General features: G+C 28.4%; 1 protein-coding gene across 2 annotated transcripts in view; it reads right to left on the reverse strand.

Annotated features, from left to right (window-relative positions):
• The window catches only part of SLO2 (slowpoke 2), a 103,392-nt gene that overhangs the window by 14,848 nt on the left and 65,589 nt on the right, over window positions 1-22,955 (reverse strand). For both annotated transcript variants that reach the window (XM_015327841.2, XM_015327844.2), the window contains exons 5-15: window positions 14,726-14,800; window positions 13,492-13,575; window positions 13,316-13,410; window positions 7,805-7,988; window positions 6,031-6,195; window positions 5,215-5,435; window positions 4,315-4,512; window positions 3,853-4,079; window positions 3,083-3,697; window positions 874-1,035; window positions 530-683 (exon numbers count right to left, since the gene is read on the reverse strand). In XM_015327841.2, the coding sequence (XP_015183327.2) occupies window positions 530-683; window positions 874-1,035; window positions 3,083-3,697; window positions 3,853-4,079; window positions 4,315-4,512; window positions 5,215-5,435; window positions 6,031-6,195; window positions 7,805-7,988; window positions 13,316-13,410; window positions 13,492-13,575; window positions 14,726-14,800 (2,180 nt within the window). The remainder of the gene's footprint in view (window positions 1-529; window positions 684-873; window positions 1,036-3,082; window positions 3,698-3,852; window positions 4,080-4,314; window positions 4,513-5,214; window positions 5,436-6,030; window positions 6,196-7,804; window positions 7,989-13,315; window positions 13,411-13,491; window positions 13,576-14,725; window positions 14,801-22,955) is intronic.

Here is a 22,955-nt window from a genome sequence, read left to right on the forward strand (position 1 = left end):
CATGCAAATGCACAGTGCAAGAATAATCATATTTTTTTATAAAAAGATATAAATTTAGGATTGCAAAGATTTAAAAAATGTGACGTAAGTGGTATAAATGATATTTTCTAAGTTTAATCTAACGTTAACACATATTAAGGATTTACTTTTTTAAATATCGTTCGACGTTTCACAAATTTAAATCAAATTACCTTACATTAAATACAACTGCATATTAAAATCAAATCTTAAGTATACTTTTATTTTTTTAATTTATTTTTTCAATAGAAACAATTCTAATCAAATTTTTCAACGTCAAACGAGATCGTTCATAGTTTTTTTTTTATAATTTTTATTTTCGTTGTTGTTTATTTGTTTATTTCGATTCTATACCTTGATTCCTGGAACCCTCGGGTGTAGTTCAATAAATGAAATAAAAGATGCAGGAAAGATAGAAGATAGATAGAAGAAAAATAAATAAATAAAAAGAAAGATATGTAAAAAAATGTAATGGAAACAAAAAAAATAATAATAATATAATAATACTCACGCTATTTTTTCACTAGGCGATCTCCATGGAACGTCATCGTCCATTTCGTCCTCCGATTCGTCACCTTCGTGATCCAAGGATTCTTGTCCTGGTAGATGTAAAGTTGAACTCGTTAACATGTCAGGTACAGGAAGGATACTCGGTCTTCTGCTTCCTGAAAATTCAAATTTAACGAATCTAATTATTTTAACAATTATTATAAATTATTATTATTATTATTACTATAGAATTATTTATAGGATACTAGTATAGATACGAATTGAATTTTTTCTCATTAAAAAAAAAAAGGATTTCCTAACGAAAAGGTTTTTTTAATTGGTTTCATTATTTTCTTTCAATTATACCTCTTCTCTGTGTGAGAATTTCTGGACTGAGAAGATTTGGATTAGGATCGATAGAACGTGGTACATCCAAATGATTTCCTGTAATTGGTGTTTGAGGTGTAGAACTTGCTTCTTTTAAATATTGTCTCGAATCACCCAACCCTCCAGGATCGAGATAATTTGCTACAACATTACAAATCAACGATAGTGAGCTCAATTTAAAATTACATTTTTTATATATCCTTTCATAATTCTTATATGTGCGATTATGTGATCATCAAAAATTTTATTATTTAATTTAATTAAGAGAGAAGTGATATAGATATATAATATGTGTCCTGAACTTTTATAAATTTATTAAAGAATATTCAATTAAAAATAATCAAAATATTACATTTATATAAATAGATATTTTTGATTTATAAAATTTTATTGTAAAAATTAGTTTCGTTATAATAACATATTTATTATAATTTAATATTATATTATATAAATTATATTTTTTATATAAATTAATTATATAAATAATTATTATTAATATTATAATATATAAATTATATATATTAAATTATATAAAAATAATAATTTTTTTATATAATATAATTTATGTAATATAATATTATATTATATAAATATTAATTATTTATTATATTGTAATAAATATATTATTAATATATATATATATTATTTATATTAGAGTATATATATATATATAATTATATAATATATTATATTTTATATAGACATATCAATCTATACTTTTCCCTCTTCTTATTACGCGTTATTAAACAATTAATTATTTATTTTGTTTTTAATTTTTCCACGCTTAAAGCACATCGTGTAATTTGTGTAAAGTTTTATTGTTTTAAAAGCAACAAGATACATTTAAAATATACAAGCTGTGTGTATTATTGGAAATAATAAATAATACAACATTAAGGATTAATATACTTGACACAGAACAAAATGATAATCACGAGAAACAATTACTTATATCTTATCAATAAATTTTTCATTTATAAAATAATAAAAATTCGAGAATAAAAAAAGTATTATCTCTGACAGAAAATATTCTTCAATTATTTATGATTAATAAACAAAGTTCATCATACGATTTAAATAAAGTTTCGTGTTAATTGTCAGAAATATGAAAATAGGCATTAAAAACTTTTAAAACATTTTTTCTTTCTCTTTGTAAAATCGTTCGAATAACTTTAACGATCCTCGGTAAGTGTTTTAATCGTTTCTTTCCGTGTTAAAGTGTTCGCATATAAAACGTGCATCAAAAAACTGGCTGCTAAGTTGCAGCAACTGGCGTTAGCTAAAGGTATCATGCACAAGGTACAAATTACAAAGCATAAAACTATCGGTAGATATATCCTACTGACGTAATTACGCGTAATTGCCACGTAGCCTAATCGCAACGATAAAAAAAAACAACTTTTTGCGTATTTCTAAAGGAAATATTAAATTCTTTTTTTCCACAAGCTTTATACTTTACATATTTTCTAGTATTTCTTTTTTGTTTTTTGACACCAATTTTGTTCTCTTTTCCCATCCCTCATTCTAATTTGCACACCGTCTCAAACCTAATTTAAAAAAAAATACTAAAAGCTTCTAAAACTTACGGGACAACGTGCCAGCGAAAGAAGAAGAAGAGCATGCATTAAAAAAGTATAAAAAAAAGAAAGTGAGACAGGGGTGGAAGTGGGGGTGGAAGTTGTTAGATATGAGATTATAGAGCACTTATGTTCTAATATTGGAAAGCCCAGTTCCACGATATACATCCCAAGGCTATCATTGAAAAATTTGCGTTGTCGTCGCACGATGAAAATGAACGAGGTTATCGAATAAACTTTTTCGATAATCAACTACACTTAATATTTATAATTTTATAATACAAAATTACGATTTGACAAGATTACACAATTTTTTTGTTTGTTAACATATCTTCGTTTGAATTTATTATTAAGATTTTTCACGTGAATAATTTAAAATTATTATTATTACTAATAATAGGACCATTCTATTAAATAAGAAACATAAATTACTCCCATTTAACTAATTTCAATTTTGCATAAATTTTACCTAAATATCCATTGGCGTGAATCGTAAGAAAAAAATTAAGAATAGTGAGAGAAATATAAAAGTAAAATAAATTAAAGTAAATAAGTTAAAAAAAAGAAAGAAAGAAAGAAAGAAAAAAGAAATAGGCGCATGCAACACTCACGGTGGACATCGGATGCGAGTAGGTTGTGGTGTTGGTGTGGTGTGGGCGTGCTAGGGAGGACCTGCAAAATAACCTGTGGCGGTAACGGGGCCCTAGGAGTATTGGCAGGTGTGGTACCGTTCGTGGTACGAGCCTGCTGTCCTCGGGGCCCCGTGCAGGTATCCTGCCTTGAGGATGTTTCGCTGAGAGCAACGTTACAACTGTTGGAAAATGTCCGGTGCTGTTCAGCAGCACCGTGGCTCATTGCAGTACCATTGCCACCACTTCCAATTCCACCTCCACTTCCACCACCACCAGGTGAACCACCGGTTCCAGGTATACTGCAACTTATCGAGAGGGTTGTTGTGGTTGTTGCAGTGGTGGTTGTTGTCGTGGCTGCTGTACTCGAAGATGTCATTGTCGTAGTGATGCTCGTTGTAGTTGTGTTGGTATTTGTCGTAGTCGAACCACTACCTGTCGTGCTACCAGAATTCACCGCGTCTGTTTTCGTCTCTACGACTACCTGTGTAGGTTCAGCTGCACTTTGATGATTTGCCACAACAAAGGCTGAATTTTCTTCCTTTGTAATACTCATGTAATAACACGTATCAGTTTTTTTCATTATGTGCCTTGGACCTGTCAATTAAAACACGGTAAAGCTTGTTTCATTATTTTATTATTATTATTATTCTGTTATTTAGTAGAATGAGTTTTTGTTAAAGAAAGGTAGATAGAGATAGAGATATATAAATCGTATTGAAGAAGTATAGTACACAAGGGAGACGTCCTACCGGGATTGAGTAGAATAGTGTCTTCGTAAAATTCGGGAAGTTCGGCCGGTCTGACTGCAACCAAGGCAACGCCGTATTTCCGGTGGCTGTGAAAGGACGCGTAGGTGAAGGACTTGCCCTCGTATTCCCCAAAGAATCGTGAATCTCCTAGGATTATATGGTAAATCTCGTTGCCGGAACATTTGCCATAGAGCCTGTGCCATTCCTCTTGTGACTGTTGTCCCTCCCTAAAATTACAAGGGGGAAGGATGCAATTGGAGTATCTCGTAAAAGGATAATCCTGACAACGATTTTGCTAAAGTCTGCATTTTCTACAAAAGTGTCATGGGGAATACAATGTACAGTCATTTTATTTTACTCTCGTAACTTAGGAAGAGACAAGTTTGATGATTAAATTTCTTACTTTGCGAATCAAAAAATAAAAAAATAAAAAAATAAAAAGAAAACATGAAAACAACTTACTGTCCTCTCGATGTATGCAACAGTAGGGTTACCAAGGTCGATGCACCGGGACAAGTACAATTATTCGCTAAAAGGGCGTATTTGAATTCATCTTCGCAAACAACGTGTTCCGCAAATTTCACGTGAAGTTTATTCTCCGGACGGAAGATCTGAACGTATTGTGGAACATTTGGTGCAAAATCCTTAACTGCCCACGACCTGTATGCAATGTTAAACAAAATATTTATTTTATTATTATATATGCGTTTGTTAAAAGTTCCTCAGTATGTAAACTATCACGCGTTTATAATTATAATATTTATAATAAATAATCACGCATTAATATAAATGCAAATAATTTAATGTTGGTTTGTCTTCTTATTATTAAAATTATAAAAGGAAGAAAAAACTTGAGTTATTAAATATAATTTATTATTTTAGATTTGGTTAAAATAATATAACTAATAATAAACTATTATGTACCTTACAAAACATTTTAACGAAAAGTATTCAACATTCAAAGGGTTAAATAATTATAGTATCGATCGATATTCAATTAAATAAAATTCGAGATAATATTTTATTATTAAAATGTTATTAAATATATAAAATATAATTTTGTTATAAATAATCGATATCATTTATTCGCTACAGTCAACGTGTTTAAATTGGATGTAAATGTATGATTTGCAAAAAAAAATTGTAAAGCAATCCACCCCTCCCCATATAACGAAAATATTCTTGCGGGGAGTTAGAACAGGGTTTTATTGATCGTCTTAACTCTAGTTGCGGATAATTCCATTTGAAACATCCATCCATTTAACTAGTTGGCCCATAACGAACGAAAATGACGAAGTTGCGAATATCAATCGATATAATGGCAGGCACACGACAAGCTACCAACTGCGGTAAATAGTCGACCTTAGTATCGTGTGCTCGTCGGCAGCCGTTTTGTCAGCGTAATTTCTCGCAGCAAGGACGAAACAAGCTTCCGCCTCGTTCATCCTGGCACGGGCTAGGTCACCGTCTTTCAAACAGGATCCTTGAATATAAATCACTCTTTGTGCCCATATAGGCACTTGCAGGATCATTCTCATCGTCGTGTCGAGTTCCATAGGTGATAACAGGACGACGTAATAATCCTAAACACGTTTTACTTTAATAGATTTAACTAGTGGCTAGAGATCTACGATAGATCCGATTTCTCGTTTGGTGTTGTTTCACCAGTTTTACATTTCAAACAACAATTTTGATTAGAATTGTTCTTTTTAACTCTTTGGGGCACAGTGAGGGATATTTTTAAATATTGCAAGTAGCTGCATGTTCATAATAAATTTATATTTCATCTTATTTACGTAAAATACATATTTTCAATAAATGTTACAAATATAATTAACTTATTAATACCTCTATTAATAAGAATATACCAATTTTGTTTCATTTAAAATTCAATATGTGGGATATTTTTAAATATTGCAATAATTGCATGTTCATAAAATTTCACCTTATTTACATAAAACACTACGTATAATTAAAGTATACTTATGTTTTTTTTGTTATATACCAATTTTATTTCATTTAAAAATTCAATAAAATTTTTATGCAACACAGGACTATTTTATTACCCAAAATTTTGTACCACAAAGAGTTAAATAAACTAAAACAAGAATTCTAGTATTTCTAGGAACAATTTTTGATAATTTTAAACTATAATTTAAGAATACTATGCTTGCTGACCTGCAGCAATGGATGAGCGTAGAATTCATTTAGAAAATCCATGATCGTATCGGCGTGTAGTGTTGTACTGCAAACAACTACGTGTTTTTCGCTTTGAGCTCTGTGCGACGAATAGGAGCCACCCAACTTTTGTCTTTCCATCCAGGTAAAAGCCAACTGTTCGAACTAGGGGATGATAGGACAAAAATAGAAAAAAAGAAAAACAAACTGCGTATAAAATATTGTGTCTAACGCAACTCAACGTCCGATATGAGAGAAATGAACGTACAGGCGAATGAAATTTTTCAAAGGAACGTGTGTGTTAAATTTTTCTTTTCTTCTTTTCATACGAGTATTCCTTTTCGAGCATAGAATAAAAACAAAACTTTTCTCTCTTTCGTTCGTGTTTTTTCAAAAACTATTCTCAAATAAATATTTGATCACCGTGTAAACGTTATCGAAGACCCATCCCATCCCACCCTCACCCTTTCATCCGTTCACGTATAATAAATCCGTTCTCACCCAGGTATGATGAAACATCTGTTGTTTTCGACGACGACGACTACGACTGCGACTACGACGATGACGAAGAGAATCGCAATTTCTCGCGTGTATGTAGATGACAGTCAATTTGACAGTTGAATAGGGCAATATCATAGCTATCATTGTCTCGTCGTTATCAAGGATCGACAGTTGAACCTTCCCCCACTGGTTTCGTGCAAGCTTTAGCCTCCATCATCCGTCACGTTCGTAGACGATTGTCAAATAGTGTACTACGTACCACTCTAACAACCCCTCCCTCATATCCATCCCTCCTATAGCCCCGCCATTTTTAAACAGTTCAATGTCGCTCTCTATTTAATCGGACAGCACTCGTATAGCACTCTTGAAAATTTCGTTCGTTTGGTCGACGTTACACCCGAGCTAACCCCAGGCTACTTTACACCTAAATCCTTCCTACAACCATCCATCCCCGCCCCTATCTCTTTGATCGAGTTAGCACGCGGTATTTTTGATCCTCAACGAACGTCGAGCTTTCATTTCACTTTTCGCTTTTTAACCAAATAAATTCACTACTACTCGTCATGGTCATCGTCGTCGATATATTTGACATTTTCTAATCGAGCCTCAACCCTGTTGTGGGGTTAATTTATTTTCGAATCAACGTATAATATGCGAACTAGGATGGTCTTTATCAGGGTTTTTCTTTTGGTTTTTTTTTTAAGTGAAAACTTCTTTTGGAAACGAGATTTTAATTTTTAAAAATTTATTTTTTATATAAGATACTAAATATTATGCTAAAAATATGCTGAACTAATTACTAATATTAATAATTGATAATTTTTGTCATTATTTATAAAAAAAACATTACGCCTATTGGATTGCAACCCTTCAGACACAATTTGAAAATGCTGCTTGCGAGCGTCATCTGATGAAGCGGAATTTCTTTTTGCCCGAAAGACAGGCAACCCATTATACACATATGTATGAACAGCTTGGGCTTGAAAAAAATTCCGTCCCAGTAGATGGCGCTTGCAAGCAGATTTTTAAAAGTGTGTTTGGAGGGTTGCATATTTAAAGGCGCGCATTTTTATAATTATTTAAATAAATCAAATAAATAATATTAGAATAATATTATTTAAAAAATTATCCTATTCCTGATATTATGCACACGTCTCATTTTCTCGAAACTTGTTTTTTTTTTTTAAGATTTTACTTCTAACTTATGTGATCTGCACACCTGTTTCTTAGAATGATAAGAGAATTAAAATAAACTAATAATGTTTATACATACCTGAGTTGGTAATACTATGAGTGCGACGCAAATCATGATAACCATATAAAGTTGTGAGGGCCAAATATCGGGCACGAAGTCTCCATAACCTACCGTAGAAAATGTTACCACGACAAAGTACGTACTTTGAAACAGATTTAAGTGCCTATGCCCTGCTCTCTGAAAATGCTGAATTCCGCATACACTGAAACCAATACAACGAGAAACAAAATATAATAAATAAAATAAAAATATATTTTAATATAAATAAAAAAAAAACGAATCATTTGCAATTGATACGTGCATGGTGTATTCATCGTTAACGAGATATCAATTTGCATTTGGATATTACTTGAAAAACATATGATGCAAAAAAAAAACAATCAAAAAAGAAAGAAAAAATGTTTCAACGTTATCAATGATAAAAATTATTTTTTTTTAACCTCTCATTTCAGGAATATATATATATACTTTTTTTTTGTCCTGTACAAAGTGGAGTAGAGAAAGAAAGAAAAAAAAAAAACAACCCTCGTCAAAGAGCATAATGACGACTACAAATACTTGATAAATTCTGTAGAAATGGATGGACCGAAGGAAAGGCTGCAGAAAAAAGGTTGAAGACCGTATACAGGGTTTACTAGTAAGGAATATAAGGGCTGCTGGCATTTATAAACGACTGATATCCATTATGCATGCGGCCTCCTTTTTATATCTATATCAAGTATGGATATTTTTTCTATTTTTTTTTTTCACTTTTTTTTCCTTCCCCATTTTACATCCCAGTCTCCCTATTTTTTCCTTTTCTTTTTCTCTCTAACAGAAGCTATTCACTCGTCCAACACACCGGACGACCATTGGCCACGTGTTATAACGAGACTAGCCTTAATGAAACGTGACATTAAATAAAGGATTTTTACATAAGCATTTAAAGAATGCAAAATAGAAAATTCTTTTTACGTTGATAGGGGTTGAAACTTTTTTAACTGATTGAAATATTTCTTTTTTTTCTATTCTACTTCCTTTGGATATTTTTTATATTTGAATTTACTTCGGAATATTTATTTTTTGATTTAACGATGTTTTATTTCCTTTTTTTTATTATAAATAAATCTCAATGTAAGTGAATACAAATAATATCCCATTAAATTCATCATCCGATAATATAATATAATATAACAATTTTGATGGAGATAAAATATTGATGGATACAAAATATATATATATATATATAAAACGAAACGTGAAAAAATGTGAACGGTCAACGAACGTAATTCCGGTATAGTTAAGTGCATTTAAAATGATTATATTATAAAGGTTGTAGAGAGCGTTCAATTGTGCGTCACGTGTCACGGCCACGGTAGAAAAATGGTTTTAAAAAAGTCGTGCGAAGAATTGCTCGTAATAGCTCGTTCAAAAAAAAAAAAAAAATGAAGAAAAAAATATAATAAAAGAACAAAATTTATCTCTCGTTACTTTTATACTAAACGAAATATATTGTCACGCATTTTCTATAAAAAATATTTGTAATTGAATTTGTACACAAAGGGAAGAAAAAAAAAGGAAAAAGAAAATTATTCAAAAGTATTCAACAATATTTTCCCCTATTATTTTAATTATTAAATAATTTATCAAATTGTGTTACCTTTATGAGAGATCATGGATTTGTGTATTTTAATTTTGTCGATAGAATTAATTTGTTTTTTATGTATTTGTTGAATGAGAAGAACATTTGAGAATATATACATTTCTATTTGGTATTTTATAATCAAAAGTACTTCTCGAGTATTCAAAACGATCAAAAGGGAAAACGTTTGACAAACGTCAAAGAATTGAAAGAAAACGACGAATACCTACGACGAATAAGAGGAAGATAAGCAAACGAAAATCTTAAGAGAGGAATCATTTGTAAAATATTATTTCTAACAATAAATAATACAACAACAACAAAAGTTAAAAAATAGAACATTTGAAAGATTGAATCCTAATTTAAACAATTAATTTATTATTCAATGATTTTTAATAAAACCATATACTAATTAATATATTTTATATTTTATTTTATATATTTTATTTTTTATTATTATTTTATTATTATATTAATTTTTTATATTTATATTATTTTATATTTTTATATTTATTTTAATATTATATTAATTTTTTATATTATATAATTAATTATTATATATTTTATATTTTATAGTTTATATTTATATTTATATTTATATTTTATTATGTATAATATGGGTGTTTAATATAATTAAACACCCATATTATAAATATATTCCTATACTTTAATTCGATATTATAATAATTTTGATAATTTTATCTAAGAAATTTGATAATGTTACAAGTTGATAAAAATTTTTACAGTTTGTTGATTAAAACGCACTTAGATTATACAAGGGCAAAACAATTGTGTTCATACATTGATATTATATACGTAGCATCAGAATTACACCATACATAATAAATCCTATACGATCGATGGTGACACCAATCCATCTGCAGAAGCCGCCACGATTACTTATTAACGTATGTCCCACATTACGATTCGATTCGATCAACTCAACTTTATTTCTCTTACCTTTCCTTTAAACCCCTTCTTATACCATCCCCACTTAATTTTATTCCTATCTATAACACTTTCTTCCTTTTTCTTTTATTCTTTTGCAACGAAACTAACGTTAACATTGCACTTGTATGATATAACTTTTAAATGTATCTATGTACATATATATACAGACACATGTGTATTCAAGTGATATTGAACATTAGATATGATCGATTAGAAGGATGGTGTCGTCACAAATCTCTAACAACCTATTACTTTTACTGACGCCACGAATATTAGATGAAACTATTCGCCATAGTGTCTGTCTTCCTCCTCCCCCTCTTCTCACCCACACACACTATCATCACATTTATATTTATACTCGACAAACTATAACGTGTTTTTTCTTACTATTACTTTTCTTTTTCTCCAAACGTGATTTACGGAGTTTACAATGAGTTTTTTTTTCTTTTTTTTTTTTATTTTTAATTTAAAATTATGGTTCTTATTCATTTATTAAAACAAAGGGAGTGGTGAGAGGTAAGACAAATTTTTTAAAATAAATAATAATAAAAATGTAAAATTTATATTGTTTTTTTTTTTTTAACTACAGAGAGACAGATTTAAGTAATTGTGAGAGACATAGTAAAAAAGATAGATAGAAAGATAAATGGGGGAGGGTTTGAGATAGATATAGAAACTAAACTAATCACTTAAAAGCGTGAACATGCGACAAATACAAATGATTACTGATTATTTTAGTAAGAGATTAAATGAAAGGAGAATCCTATCCTCACAAGATGAATTTGTATTCACAAACTTCTAACACGTTCTCTTTCTCTCTCTCTCTCTCTCTCTCTCTCTTTCTCTTTTTCTTTCTCTCTCGGTAGGAAACTTTTCTCATTATACGTATATAACAATAAGTCGTGTATGAAACAAACATAACTTAAATAACGAATGTTAATATCGAGATTCGTTGGATTTCATAGAAAAAACCAATACTATAAATTCATTTTAATCATATTAAACCTCGTCTGGAAACTGCTAACTGTTTATTTTTGTCCTAGAAATGAAATCATAATTTTAAACAATTAGATTTTCTCTAAATTAAAATGAAATTATATTAAAATGAAATAATCAAGAGAAATTCGCATGATTCGAGATATTGGATGTTAGAATTGTAATTCTGATAAAACTACGATGATTATTTTATTTTTGTATGTACTTTTTATTTTATTTTATTTTATTTTATTTTATTTTTGTATGTCATTTTTTTTTCTCAAGAAAAAATTAGAATTAAAACGAATTAATCAACAAAAATTCGCATGATTCGAGATATTGGATATTAAAATTGTAATTCTGACGAAACCATGATGATTATTTTATTATTTTATTACTTTTTGTTAGTTTTTTCTCAAGATCCTTAATTTTACAATTTTAGAGGATGTAATCCTTATAAAACCACGATGATTATTTTATTATTTTATTTTATTTTTTTCTCAAGAAGAACTTAGAATTTTCTTTGTAATCAAATTTTATTAGAAAAGGTACATCTTTAAAGGTATAAAATAATACGAAAGTAGTAAAATGATTAAAGAAAAAGGGTGTGGTATCGTCCAAGTCATCTATGGAGAATGGTTGACGAAGAAAATTAGCATACCACGTGGATAAAAGTGCTGAATAACGTCTACAAACAAATTAAAGTGTTGGCATTTGAAATACGCCCCCAAAGTTGTCGTACTAGCTACCTTTTACTATTTAAATGTTTAAAAATTGTTCTTAGTTATTAAGAAATCTTTGTGGTATAATAATTTGAAAATAATAATGAATTATTTATAATGAAACTGGTAAACGTCCTAGAGTTCGATTTATTTTTGTAATTTTTGCAAGAACTGATGGGAAAGAGAAAAAACATTTCAAGTTTTGTTTTGAAAGAAATTAAACAAGAAAAATGGAAATAAGAATTGTTTATTTCGAAATAAAAAGTTCTGATAAATTTAACATAAATCGAATCCTGTTCTGAAAAAAAAACCTTTTATCGTTTACCGCAATAGTTTCTGTTTTACCATGATAGACATCTTTAGAAAATTCTGATTGCAGTTTCGAGTAGTTTAAGCAAAATGCATTTGTGTATATGAGTGTGTTCGGTCGTTGATGCTTTGTTACTTCTCACAACCTGGGAATTATCGAATATTCTGGAGTATTTTAGTACGAAGGACGTTTATACAATTTTTTTTCTTTCTTTTTCCCCCTTATAGAATGCACAAACTAAATACTTGTCCAAGAAATTAAATGGTATTTGATGAACGATCAAAAGAAATAATAAAGTATTCGTTCGATTGTTTTTTTTTTTTCTTTTTTTCTTTCTTTCTTTTGCAGATATTTTAAAAGATTTGTACGATTCGATTGAATCTTGATAATATCGATTATAAACATTTATTTCATTTTTAAAGTTAAACAAGAAATATATATATTTTATATATTTTTATATTTATATTTAATTTAATTAACATATATATATATATATATATATATATATATATATATATATATATATATATATATAATTATATAAATGAAAAATATTAAATATATTTTATTATATAAATTTTATATTATATAAATAATATAAATTTTTTATTCAACGAACAAACAAAAATTAATTTTATGTCTTATCACTTTCTGTATTTAAATAATTAATAAAAAATTTACTTCTTGAGTGTTGTCATGGCATTAAATGAAATATTAGAACATTAATCATGCTACCAACTTTCATATAATTTGGTTTATGAATATTCTCTTTTCTTCACACCCCCATACAAAGTTTCTACAATAATTATTTGAGATTGTGTATTATTTATTTTAAAATACTCATCAAAATAATATTAATTGTTTATACTATTAATTTTACTAATACTTATTGTGTGGTGTTTCTCATTCGAAATAAAAAATATTTGAATAAAATAAATTGTAATGCTCACCTAGTAAAGACAAGGCACAGTAACGTTGCACTAAGAATCATTAATTGTTGACTCAAGGCTGACTGAGATTTTTGCATAGCTCTGTGTAAATCATTCTGAAATTAAACAAATAATTATTATTATTAATAAAATATTTTTCTTTCAATAAAAGTAATTGGATATATCAAAATACTTACAAACATATTCTCCAACGAATGTTTGGCCAACCAACAATTTAAGAATACCGGGATGAACAGATTTCTCATAGGTGGATATAATAACTGAAATCATATTTTAAATATATCAAAATTTTATCAATTTATAATACTATATTATTTAAAAACAATTACAAACGTCGTAATACAATTCCACGTTATTTACTGGAAACTTTGAATGAAATATTCTAATATCTAATATCTAATTAATTAAAATATACAAATAATATATGCAGTGTGTTTTATTTATAGATGAAGAAAATTGATAAATTAAATAAACCTACTTTTCATAATAATTATTTAAATATACACGCATATATATAATATATATATATATAATTATATTTATACAAATAATATATGCAGTGTGTGTTATTTATAGATGAAAATATTGATAAATTAAATAAACCTACTTTTCATAATAATTATTTAATTATACACGCATATTTATATTAATATATATATATATATATTATAAGCAATTCTAAAGTATAATGAATCAGGTAGCAGGTACCCATACGGTTAGGAAACGTTGTCGCCGCATAAAGCATGAGGTTAAACTAATTAAATTCAAAAGCACAATAGAGATATCGCACGTAATATTGTTATAATATATATAAAGGTTATTTCTTTAGGGAGATCGATGCAATATTGTGATTTCGTCGCGAATGAGAATGTACAAAAGTTAAGTGTAAGTGTGAAGTGGGTGGTGGGAGATGAATGGTGGGATACATAGATGATTCTAATTCTATTACTAGTTCATAAAAAGAAATATAATATGTCTTACGAATCGATCTTGCCAACTTGATGAGGATATTACAACACTTATTTACTTCTCGTTTAACGCGATTGAGAAGATACAATAGTTAAATGTAAGTGTATGAGTGGGTGGGTGGTAGGATAACATAGATGATTCTAATTCTATTACTAGTTTATAGAAAAGAATATAATATATCTTACGAATCGATCTTGCCAATTTGATGAAGGTATTACAACACCTATTTATTTCTCGTTTAACGCGATTGAGAAGATACAATAGTTAAATGTAAGTGTATGAGTGGGTGGGTGGTGGGATAACATAGATGATTCTAATTCTATTACTAGTTCATAGAAAAGAATATAATATATCTTACGAATCGATCTTGCCAACTTGATGAAGGTATTACAACACCTATTTACTTCTTAGAAACAAAAGAAAAAAACTAACATGACTTACCGTAATCGTGAAAGGTATAGTGTTGACTAACTCCAATATGAAGTGGAATGATAGAAGCTGCTGCCAGACGTTACCCTGTGGACATTAGGAAGACAGCTCAACATACCCAGTGACAATTTTATCAATAGGAATCATTAAAGAATCAAAAACGTTCAAACAACATAAGCGCAATTTTTAATTTTATGTCGTCCTGCATTTTCTATATTTGCAATGTTCAGTGTCACTCTCTTCATTTCTTTCCGAATTAATAATAAAAACAATTATTAATTTTAATTTACATAAAAATTCATCGTAAGAAGAAACAAAAAATACACCCACACAAAATCAATTTAAACGAATGCAATTATTGTGCAAGTTGTGGTGTTTCGTTGCATTCTTATTTTCTATCCTCGTCAAACATTTTGTTGCAGTTAAAGTTATTGATTATCCTTTTGAACAAAAATAAAAAAAATTTGTTATGACTTTCGTTTCTAGACAACATGATGATTGGTGGTGGTGGTGGTGTTTGTTCTACGAAATAGGTATGAATAAATATCACATTTTTTTCACTTATAAAAACTTTTGGATAATCCCTGAAATTTGAAATAAATTTAGGTTGAAATATTTTCATGGTGATCTAAGTCCATGATTTTATTTTTTTTCCCCGTAAAATGACGTTTTTATGACGACAGGTAGTTATCTGTTGTTATGATCACCAATAAAAATTAAAAAAAATATTAAAATGGATTTAGACTATTTTCAAAATTTATTTCTCATTTTTCAAAAGGTAGAATAGAAGCAATATTTTGATTTTATTCTTTTAAAACGAACATACAGGTGTGAATATTTAAATTTATTCTAGGATTGAGAACAATCTTTTTTCGAACTATGAAAGTTTGTATTTTTTAACTAAACTATAACTTTTTAACCACGCTATATATTTTAATCCGTCAAAGTCAGAATTTGAATAGAATTTTTGATCGATCCTTTCTTTTTTTCTCGCAAGAATTTTCTTTTCCTTTTTCTTTTCTATTCTTTTCTATTCTATTTTATTAAAAACATCGAATAATAACATAGATTTTAATTATTTAAATCTCTCACGTACGAACAAATTTTTGTATAAAATAATATCGCAAACCAATCAACGAAATAAATTGCATTTCGTTGATGTGAATCGTCCTGCCGACAGGACATATTTTTCTTTCATTCATATTATTCAATAAAAAAAAAAAACAAAAAATAAACAAAATGAAACCAAAAAAACAATGACTTTTCCCTAATGGATTTCTTTTCGTTTTGAAAGATTTAAAATATTGTTCCTGAATGTTTTTTTTTTTTATTTCTTTTTCCATCCAATACGTAAACTTTGCCAAAAAAATTCATATTATAGTTTTCTCCTAAGGGACACATTTTTTATTAAAAAAAACCTACTAACCCTTTTTTTTACGATAGGACAAAATAAATAGGAAATTGATGTATTACATATACATATACATATTTTTTACATATACATATGTAATCCTTATCGTAATTTATAATTATTTTATATTATATATATATATATATATATATGGTAAAAACAAAAACAAAGTATTAAAAAATTTATAAAAAATATTTAAATAAAAATATTATTATTATATTAGGTGGAAAAATGGTTCGTTTCTCGATGACAGGGTTGTACTTGAACATTGGTAAAATTTTGATTTATATGCAAGACCCCTCTTTATAGATTTTCAGTTATCCATCGTAAAGCTTTCAGGCTTGCAAGTAAGCTACCTATGCTAGCAAGCAAAAGCTCCTTGTGATCGGGTCGATTCTTTTTCCTATATAGTTCGGTTTAGCTTTTTAAAACGTTCAAGATTCTTCCTTTTCATGTTAGTACAAGAAACAGACAACTATGATGGATTTTTTTACGAAAAGCAAATCTTCCATGTCAGATTTGGAATACTATCGATATGAGATTTATAACTTATATATTTTTGTAATTTATTCAATTTAATAATTTTCTAATTATTATTATTATTAATTATTATAATAATAGTTATATATAATAGTTATTATACTAACAGTTAATATATAATTATAATGTAATAATAATTATTATGTCTACAAGTAAGTTTCCAGCGTCTTTTCATAAAATTTCATAGTTTATTCTGAAAAAATGGTTACATATTTTTCATTCGAAATATTGTCCATCGAAAGATACAATTTATTCCCATCTTTCTGGCAATTTGTGAATTCAGGACCAAAAAAAGTTCTCGTCTTTTGAATCCAAAAATGTCCAATTTTTGCCAATTTTTGATTCCCTCTACTGAAGTGAAGCGCATTCCGGTAAGAGTGTTCTGCATCGACTGAAACAAGTGGTAGTCGGATGGCGCCAAATCTGGACTATAAAGCGGGGAAGGAAGAATTTCCCATCCACTATTATCCAAGTAGTTTTTGACCGAAGCAGCAACATGTGGCCGAGCGTTGTCGTGGTGAAAAATTACGGACTCGTGCCTGGTCTGATATTCTGGCCGTTTTTCCGCCAATGACAGCTTCAAACGAATTAGTTGGGTTCAATACAATGGTCCTTTGATGGTTTGACCACTCGGATGCAGTTCGTAGTATATGACACCCTTCTGATCCCACCATATGCAGAGCATGACCTTATTCATGTGAATATTTCGCTTCGGCGTAGATTTGGCCGGCTCGCCAGGCTTTGCATATGTTTTTTTGCGTTTAAGATTATCATAATAGATCCACTTTTCGTCATCAGTGACAATACGATGCAGAAACGACTTTTTTTATACCACTACAGCAACATTTCTAACATGCCAAATCGCCGTTCGACATCTCTCGGCTTCAACTCGTACGGCACCCAGTTTCCAACTTTTTGGATGAATCCCTAAGCTTTCAGGCACAGGGAAATAGCTTGTTGTGTGACGCCCAATGATGCATCAAGCTCTTCATGAATTTGACACGGATCCTCATCTAGCAAAGCCTCTAATTCCTCGTCTTCAAAATTTTTCGTCTTTCTGGAGCGCTCCTTGTCTTCAACATCAAAATCACTATTTTTGAACCGTTTGAACCACTCATGACACTTCGATTCACCAATACATTCCGCCCCTTAAGTTGCTAAAAGCAAGCGATAGGCCTCAGTTGCACTTTTCTTCATATTAAAGAATAGAAGCAGCGCTTCCCGCAAGTGACGCTTATTTGGCACAACTTGCCATGTTTTTGCTTCATAAAATATACGACGCCGATAGAAATGCACAAATATGATGATGCAATGTTGTTCACAGATACACAAGCTTCGAAAATGACACATGAGATGTGACATTTCTGCTCGGAATCTACTCGTGACACCATCTTATTAAAAAACACTGGAAACTTACTTGTAGACCCTATATATTTACCATTATTATTATTATTCTGATTTATTAATTTTTCTTTTTAAATATTATTTATTTAATTTATTTTACAAATTTTTCGTTTATTACTAAACGTACGTTTTTGTTAACGATAATAAAACCCAAGAAGGAATTAAAAAGGATTATCACGTTTTCCTTTCAAATTTATTTTAATATTTTTGTTAAATATGAAATAAAATCATTTGTGTTGATTAATTAAATACGAGAAAATTGAAATAACTCGTTTCAAACGTTTACGTTTGCTTTTTTGCATGATACTGCAAGTTTGTTAAAACGAACTTGGTTAGAAATTATGCTCCAAACTATTCCAACGGTATTAGCTTAAACTTCTAATTTTCTTTTTGAATCGCCTGTTGAAACTTTAACAATAAAAAAATAAAGAAGAAAAGAAAAAAAAACGAAGAAGAAGAAGAAGAAGAAGAAGAAGATGAAGAAGAAGAAGGTAGGAAGATTGAACGAGCTGAATCAGTCTCAGGAGAATGAAAGTTTGCTATGTCTAGTAGTTAGTGCGTTAAGGTAGGATGCTTCAAATCTTCAACTTTACGTAAATCGATGAATTTCATTTAAAACTAACATTCCTTATGCGTGTTCAGAAATAAGAAAGATAAATTAAATAATGCTTGTGAAAAATGAATAAAATAAAAATATCCTCAAAAACAGAAAAAAAATAAATGAATTTCATTAGATATCCATTGATTAGAAATAAAGTTCATTGACTACTAATTAATAATAATTATTTAATAAATATTTCTTATACTAACAAATTAAATACACTAATAAATTAAATACACCAATAATAATTTTTTAAATATTTCTTATACTAATTAATTAAATACACTAATAATAATTTATAAATATTTCTTACATTAATAAATAAAATACACTAATAATAATTTTTTAAATACTTATATATTTCAATAACAATTACTTTATTTAATTAATATAAATATTTGATATACCGATTATTAATAATAATTATTAAAACATCCAATACAAAAAGAAAAACATTTCCTTTGATGCGACGTGTTTCAAGTTGCATCTCATGTTATGGGTTATTTATTACAATAAAATATTCTAACATAGAAAAAAAGGAAATTTGAAATTGGTGTTAGGGACAAGGGACAACTAATTCTTCGAATGAATATCGAGAAATATTTCCAAGACGTTTAATCGTATTATACTGGGTTGCGTCTAACTCGATTAACGAGGTGCAAGTTTCCACTTACAAGACGTAAGCTTACTCGAATTCTCTGAGCAACGAAGGCAAGCAAAATGAGAAACTTAGGGGAATCGTAAGCGACAGGTGGAAATGCGTTTAACGAGAGACACGCGATGGCCCACTAATACATACATAGATATATATACGTAAGAATGTATATACATTGGCAAGATATTTGGATGTTCGGGGAGGATTTATAACTGTAGTTAATCTTCATACCTTTGAAATCATTCGAAAGTTAAAAATTTTAGAATTTTAGATTAGAATCTTTCCTAACATTAAATCTATCATGTCGGTCAAATGACCAATCGTATCATGTAATTTTGTAAAAAAAGTTGATAAATAATTATTATATTTAGTACTGATAAATAGTAATTATTATTATTTAGTAATTTATATTATAATATAAATTAATAAAATTAAAAATTATATTATATTAAAATATATATATTATAATGTTAAATTAAATATTAATTAATAAACAAATTAAAAATTATATTGTATTATATATATTATATAAAATAAAATATAGTTATATATATGATAAATATGATAAATAATGATAAATATATAATTAAATAAAATTATTATTATTTAAATTATATATATTATTTGATAAATAAAAATTACTATTATATTGAAATTATATTGTGTGAATAATATTTTATAATATTATATTTATATTATATATTATATATTATATATAATATTATCCCACACATAACACGAAAGGTTTTGAAATCTTTCAGCGAAAGTTTTGTAAAATATTTCCAAAAATCTTTCAAAAATCTTGCAGGCATCATTCTAAAATATTTTGAAAAATATTCATAAAAGATTTTACAAAAATATTTTAAAAACAATTTTAAAATATTTTACTGATAGATTAATCTTTTGTAAGTCTCTGAACGCGGACATTTTCACCTTGTAGAAAGATTTTTTTAGAAACCTTTTTGAAAGGTTTAAAACTTTTAAAGAAATGTTTTAGAAAGTTTTTGTTATGTGGGATATTATTTATTACGAAATATACAAAGATTATATTCTTCCCTATCCAATTAAACTAAAATCTCATTTCATATAAAAACATATAACTTTGTTAAACCAATCATTTGATTGATCACGTCAGAAATAGGTATACATAAAGTATCGGTAGGTTTACTGTTCAACCCTTCATAGTGTTGCTTGATTAACAGAAATATAGCTTTGTGGTATTTATGACGCGGACGTTTTCTACGTGTTTTGTTATTTATAAAATTTTTCTTCTCAACATCCACCACCCCATTCTTTTTCCTATCTTTAACCCCCTAGGCTCTGTCTTTCGAATATACAGTTTTCGTATGGAATCGTTTCAGGTAAAGCCTCACGAATCGCAAACGGAATTGTAAGTAGCATCGGAGAAATGAGAATACCGTTATGCTTTCTCTCTCTCTCCCTCTCACACATATTCTCATACATAGGTTCATTCGATTTTCCACCTAACCGCTCCAATTAACTCAACAAACTAACCTACTGATTAAATAGTCAGAAATCACTTCGTTGAATTCAGATTAATCCGTTGGATTCGTATAATTACGATGTAATGAGATTACTGTTTAAAATCTAATCGAATTCGTTCAACCATCATGATTTTACAATAAGGAAATTTTTTAAAACAAAGATTTAATATTCATACGATAAATGATTTCATATTTCAGAAGTTTCAGTTTCAATTTAGGAATAAGTTTATAAATTGATAATCGGTTTAATACAATATGAGTATTTGATAAACAAAATAATATAATGAGAAACTGCAGAACGACAATATGCCAATTATTATCGTCAAAAAGCGTTAAAGCTTATTCAAATATTCGTGTAAACAAAAATTGAAATATTCCGACGAAAAAAATTAAAATAAAATTATTACAATATAAATATATAATAAAAGTATATAGTATATAATTTATTATATATACAGGGTGGGTCACCACATTTTATCATCTAGATTTACGTTATCATTATTACGCGTAGCAGACAATGTTTAACATGGAGTTGAATGGCTTTAAAAGGGGTTCATACTGATGGTACTTTTTTTTTTTAGGTGGACGTGTCAAGGACATATGAAGGTCATTAATGTTTCTTTAAATGGAATCATATATTTTTTATTGCATCATCTGATGCAATATTATTTACATATTATTTATTACATATTATTTACAAAAAAGTATTACCCTATTTATGTAAAAAAATTATTACTTTAGGAGATATTTTAATTTTTATGTCTATTTACAAAAAAGGTTCAATGTGGACCATTTGCATCAGAACACTTTCTGAATCGAGAAATTAATGACTCATTAACGTTTCTTAATGTATCTGATGTTATTTTCTTGCATTTATTGACGATACGATCCCTCATATCGGCCATTGTAGTCAGAGGCTCAGCGTAAACTTTATTTTTTAAGTAGCCCAATAAGAAAAAGTCGAGGGGGCGTTAGATCTGGTGATCTAGCCGGAAAATGAATGGGCCTACCCCGTCCTATCAAACTATTTGGGAAGTGTTAGTCGCAGTTACGATAAATCCATCCGTTAGCTCTCGCGAAATCGAAAGACAAGCTGGAATTAGCCGCAAAAGCATTTTACGCATACTGAGAAAACACAAATACCATTCATATCATGTATCATGTTCAAGAACTGACCGCAAATGACTGTTATAAACGTTTAGAATTTTGTAATTGGGCTCTCACTCAAAGAGACAACTTTTTCATTTTCCGGCTAGGTCACCAGATCTAACGCCCCTCGACTTTTTCTTATTGGGCTACTTAAAAAATAAAGTTTACGCTGAGCCTCCGACTACAATGGCCGATATGAGGGATCGTATCGTCAATGAATGCAAGAAAATAACATTAGATACATTAAGAAACGTTAATGAGTCATTAATTTCTCGATTCAGAAAGTGTTCTGATGCAAATGGTCCACATTGAACCTTTTTTGTAAATAGACATAAAAATTAAAATATCTCCTAAAGTAATAATTTTTTTATATAAATAGGATAATACTTTTTTGTAAATAATATGAAAGAGTATCAGATGATGCAATAAAAAATATATGATTCATGACATTTAAAAAAACATTAATGACCTTCATATGTCCTTGACACGTCCACCTAAAAAAAAAAAAAAGTACCATCAGTATGAACCCCTTTTAAAGCCATTCAACTCCATGTTAAACATTGTCTGCTACGCGTAATAATGATAACGTAAATCTAGATGGTAAAATGTGGTGACCCACCCTGTATATATAGTATGTAATTTATTATGCATATAATACATGAATGTTATATAGTATATAATTTTTTAATATAATAAATTTATTTTAATTTTTAATAAATAATAATATTTTAAATAATTAATATGAAGTATTAATTATATATATACTATATGATTTTATTATATAAAAATTATAATTTTATTATTATATATAAACTATAATTATATAAACTTTAACTATATAAACTATAATTTTATTATATAAACTAAAATAAAATTAAGTTTTTATTAATATACAATATAAAAGATTGGCGAATAAAATTCGATATATTTACGGTGATATGGTGGTACTGGATCAAATAAAAATTGTAATGAAAAAA

The sequence above is a fragment of the Polistes dominula genome, unplaced genomic scaffold, assembly GCF_049000335.1.
Source record: "Polistes dominula isolate Pdom_NZ unplaced genomic scaffold, Pdom_raw_medaka scaffold_35, whole genome shotgun sequence".
Taxonomy (NCBI): Eukaryota; Metazoa; Arthropoda; class Insecta; order Hymenoptera; family Vespidae; genus Polistes; species Polistes dominula.